The sequence below is a fragment of the Poecilia formosa genome, unplaced genomic scaffold (genome assembly GCF_000485575.1).
Source record: "Poecilia formosa unplaced genomic scaffold, Poecilia_formosa-5.1.2 Scaffold168, whole genome shotgun sequence".
Lineage (NCBI taxonomy): Eukaryota > Metazoa > Chordata > Actinopteri > Cyprinodontiformes > Poeciliidae > Poecilia > Poecilia formosa.
The window spans coordinates 621787-626793 of NW_006800107.1; the positions used below are offsets into that span (position 1 = coordinate 621787).

Genomic DNA, 5007 nt, shown 5'->3' on the forward strand with positions numbered 1-5007 from the left:
CTTTCTCAACAAGACAAAGTTCTGGAGGAGCTGAGACGAGTCATAGGAGACCGTCAGGTTCAGGTGGCAGACAGGAAAAACCTTCCTTACACTGACGCCGTTATCCACGAAACCCAGAGGATGGCAAACATCATCCCAACGTCGCTTCCACACAAAACCACTCGGGACGTCACATTCCAGGGTCATTTCATCAGGAAGGTAGGACTGGGTGAAATACGTCCTTTCAGCTGGTCAGTTACTGCTTTCTGCTTTCAAACCCAAGAACATTACCAGCTATTAAGGAACATAATTTATTTTGTGGAGCCATTTCACTGCTGTTGGTTGTGTATGTAATAATGACAGAGGAACACTCTTAAAATGTTAGCAAGGTTTACACTCTAAGCAGTCCTTTACAGTATAAATACTGTCCTAGTTAATAATGTTTGTTTCACCCTGTAATCTGCTGTGATTTCTCCAGGAAACCACAGTTTATCCTCTACTGATGTCTGTCCTCTGTGATGAGAGCGAGTGGGAAAAACCTCACTCCTTTTACCCTCCACACTTCCTGGACAGAGATGGAAAGTTTGTCAAACGAGATGCCTTCATCCCATTTTCTGCAGGTTTGTAGGCAGATTAAAGCCTGTTCATATTAAATATATTGATAAAATAACATACTAATATTATGTTTGTCCCTCTCAGGTCGCAGGGTTTGTCTTGGAGAGAGTCTGGCCAGGATGGAGCTCTTTATTTTCTTCTCCACCCTCCTGCAGCACTTCCGTTTCTCTCCTCCACCCGGAGTTTCAGAGGATGAACTGGACCTGACGCCGCAGACGGGCCTCACGCTCTCACCTTTACCCCATGAACTCTGTGCTGCTTCCCGCATGTGACCAAAATAAACATGTTCAATGTGTGGAGGCTGTGATACAAAGATCATCTAGAAACTACATGAAATAAACATTTTACTTCTATGTGTAACCACCTGACCGTGATAAAAGTGTGTCAAACACCACCAATCATATTTTTGGTGATAAATATGAATTTAAGCATGTTTTTTTGAAATTGCCTCCTTTTTTGGCTAAATGACCAGTATATGTCACAACAAACGGTTCAACAGACACCAACTAATTTACTGTAAACGGTTCATTTGGGATTTGAACAAAGAGAAAACAGGTTGCTTGTTTAAAAAGAGCATCAGAATGTGGAAGAAAAGTCATTAATGTGATTTTTAATGTCTCATTATTGCTGATGCTGGTCTTGGTATTTTTAAAACTGCCAATGGGAAATTTCAACACAACAAACCCTCTGATTCACAGCCAAAAGGAGAAAACGTCCACTTCCAGTGGAGGACAATGCCTTGTTGATGTCAGACAGAAAGAAAATAGCAGCACTTGATAAAACCAAAATATGCAGAATACTATGCACCATGAAACTGAGGCTACAATTCACACAAACGTTGCCTGGTCTGGTGAGTTTTAATATCCAGACAGTTGGTCAGAGTGGATTCACACTGGGAGGAACTGAGACTCCATAGATGATAGACAGACAACTGAAGTGGTTGATGATTAAACCAAAAGGTTAGAGAGGGCCAGACTGAAGGACAGCACAGAAACACGGATCAAGGCAGCAGCAGAGCAATAGAAGCCCAGATCTACCACACCAGGCTCAGACTGTGCAAAGATGCTCCTGAAACAATTCAGCATCTTACAGCAGGAAAGGAATATGTGCAACAAGTGGCTGGAATAGTGAACAGGAATGTGAGTGGAATATGAACTAGAGACCACTGGGTCAAAGAGGGAATCACCTCCCACTGAGTTGGAGAACGACTGAGCTGAAATCCTGTGAAACTTTCAGATACAAACAGACAAAATGGCACTTTGGTTGTTGATAAGCAGCAGAAAACAGCAGGGAGTGATGTGGCAACGCTCAATGATAGAAACATCAGGAAAGAGAGAAAGAGAGAGAGGAAGACAGAGAGAGACAAAGAGAGAAGCAAAGAGAGAGAGAAAGAGAGAAACAAAGAGAGAGAGAGAGAGAGGAAGAGAAAGAGAGGAAGACAGAGAGAGACAAAGAGAGAAGCAAAGAGAGAAAGAGAGAAAAAGAGAGAGAGGAAGAGAAAGAGAGGAAGACAGAGAGAAACAAAGAGAGAGAAAGAGAGAAACAAAGAGATAAAGAGAGAGAGACAGAGAGAGACAGAGAGAAGCAAAGAGAGGAAGAGAGAGGAAGAGAGAGAGAAAGAAACAAAAAGTACGGTGGCCCAAAACACTACAACATTAACGAAAACACAACATTAACAAAAACACAACGACATTAAGAAAACGGAAAAGGTAGGTCCTAGTGGGAGACCTAAGAAATCGCTGATTGGACTACAGCTCGTTTTACTTCTGAACCGGAAGTTTTTCTGGAGACCCATTTCACAGTGATGTCAGACAACGGGCGCCGTAACTCGAAGAGGTGTATCTTTTCTTCTGGTGTGATTGTGCCTCTGGAAACCTGACTGAAAAATTCACGGATACTCATTATCTTAAGGATATACTAAAAGGTAAGGTTAATTACAACAGCATTTAAGTGTTAGCCGTTATTACTAATGTCAATCCACCATTCTCTAACTGTGTATATAATAAACAGCCTCCGATCGGAGAGTAAACCAGCTAGCAGCAGCTTTAGCCACAGTTAGGGAATGTATAGACCGCTGCCTGTCAGTGCTGTGTTGTTAAGTTTCACTAAAATCACTGACATCTTCCAACAGTTGTTTAGAAAAGCATTTTAAATATTGACTTAAGCGCTATCTGCCAAATAATTTACATATTCTGATGTATTGTTTTGTTCATCTTTCTCAGCAGTAGCCTACCTAACAACCCACCATATCTGGGATGGTCGTGTTCCTCTGTCCATGGCAGGTTCAGTCAATCAGCTGTGGGACATCTGCTGCCTAGTCAAACTATCATGGGCCTCTTGATTTAAAAGAAGACAAACCAGTACAGAGCCTCCCTGCTCCTGCAAGCCACACTTCTTGGATGAACACTCACTACTGCCAGCAGCTGTTAGAAATGAAATCTTTGTGTATCTATCCTTTAATATCTATATGTATCTATTAATAAATTGATGTTGCATAGAGTTCTGTAAAAACTATTGTAAATAGCTTCTCTTGAGTAATCTACATATGTGCAACTTTTACATTTAAATTGCTTCTTTTTGTAAATTTTACACATCTGGCAACAAAGTATGTGGAGGAGAGGAAATGCTAAAATTAAAGCTGCCATTGTGGACCAAATACATAAGGTTTGTGGCCGTTTCTTGCAAACATCTATGTAATAATTATATTAAACACTGTACATGGATTTATATATATATATATATTTTTTTTATTACACAAACAATTATCACAGTTAACAATTTAAGTCATTGATAGAGAAAATTTATTTACAAGAGGTACATCAATTTTATTTCAACATTATGTCCTCAGGGTTTACAATTTAAGAAGACATCCATGTAGGGTCCTTGGCAGGTGCCAGTCTGCAGTGAACTGGTGCCAGTCTGCAGTGAACTGGTGGATGACAGAGCCAATGGTAAACTGTAGTGAGCAGTTTGAAGCAGAAGTCCCACCATGTGATCCACAGGGTTTTCCCACCATGAGCACAAACTTCATGCACTTCGTTTCCACAGGCACCACAGCAGAATCAAGTGTAACCCGTTAAAAGGGATATAAAGGTGTTATTCTTATATTATCAATTTTCTACTTCCAAGTCTACAACCGCAGGAAAACAAAGTAAAAGAAATGTATCCTTCTAATCATAACCTTTGATAAATATTCATTGGAGAAATGTGAAGTTAATGAGCTAATATATATTGTTATGGCCACTCTTGCATCATAATNTCAGGTAAATTCATGTGTTGTTTGTGCTCTGAGGTTTCTGATGTTATGTGATGTGTTTGTCTGGTCATAGTATGCATCTGTCTTGAATAAATGCTGATTACTGTGACACTGTTATCTCTGCACAACCTCAGTCTTTGCGCACAGCATTTTTCTGAACCCGGGCATAGAGAGGATATAACGAGTCAAAAGGTTTTTAAAGTTCAAGAATTTTTCCTCTCTTAACAGAGTCCATTTTATTTTTGGTTGTTTTGTTAATTTAGTTTATCAGTTCCAGTGTTATGTGTTCTTTTGAAAATAAAGTGCATCTACCTATGGCAGGAAATCACATGCATTATTAGTCATTTCCATTAAATCAGTGTCAACTGGTCTTGAAACAATATTATCGTTTATCGCAATAATTTTTTAGACAATCGCTCAGCAAAATTTGTTATCGTGACAGGCCTATTTTCACTTCAATATTTTAAACCAGTTTAACTCTGCAGAACATTTATTTGTTCTTAGGAAAACATTCTTCTCCATATCATAGGCCTACAATCTCTTCCCAACACTTTTCAAAAGGATTGCCAACAGAAGGATCATTCTGGAGATGAATGCTGCCAATCAGAAACAAAACTCTGCCCTGTTCAGCCATTTGAAAGAAACCCTCAACCCACAGATGTGCAGAGGATTAGTGGACGCCTTTCTGGTTCAGAAGCAGAAACTGGAGGTTAGGAGATGGAGAAACTACCTGTGGTTAGGAAATTGTTTAAAGAATATGAAAAACATACCAGCATTAACTTTGGTTCATCATTTCTCGTCATGCGATATTGATTTGGGCATATGTTTGTGTGCAGGACGCTGGAGTTATCAACAGTCAGTTCCATGATGACAACCTTTTCACAACCGTCTTCAACCTGTTTGCTGCTGGTACTGAGACCACCTCCACTACGCTCAGGTGGGGTCTCCTGTTCATGGCCAAGTTCCCTCAGATACAGGGTAAAGGTCTCCACTCTCCACCCGAACACACAAACAAGCTGCTTCAACAGCAAATCACCACTGGAACCACACTGGGATTTCCTCAGAATGTAACCATTTGTTCTGTTTTCTTTCTCAACAAGACAAAGTTCAGGAGGAGCTGAGACGAGTCATAGGAGACCGTCAGGTTCAGGTGGCAG

At 40.3% G+C, this 5007-nt stretch overlaps 1 protein-coding gene across 1 annotated transcript in view; it reads left to right on the forward strand.

Annotated features, from left to right (window-relative positions):
* The window catches only part of LOC103146816 (cytochrome P450 2K1-like), a gene marked incomplete at its 5' end in the record, with an annotated part of 10861 nt that overhangs the window by 3787 nt on the left and 2067 nt on the right, over nt 1-5007 (forward strand). Inside the window, 3 exons of the mRNA XM_016677856.1 lie at nt 4380-4559; nt 4687-4828; nt 4951-5003. Of these exons, the coding sequence (XP_016533342.1) occupies nt 4380-4559; nt 4687-4828; nt 4951-5003 (375 nt within the window). The remainder of the gene's footprint in view (nt 1-4379; nt 4560-4686; nt 4829-4950; nt 5004-5007) is intronic.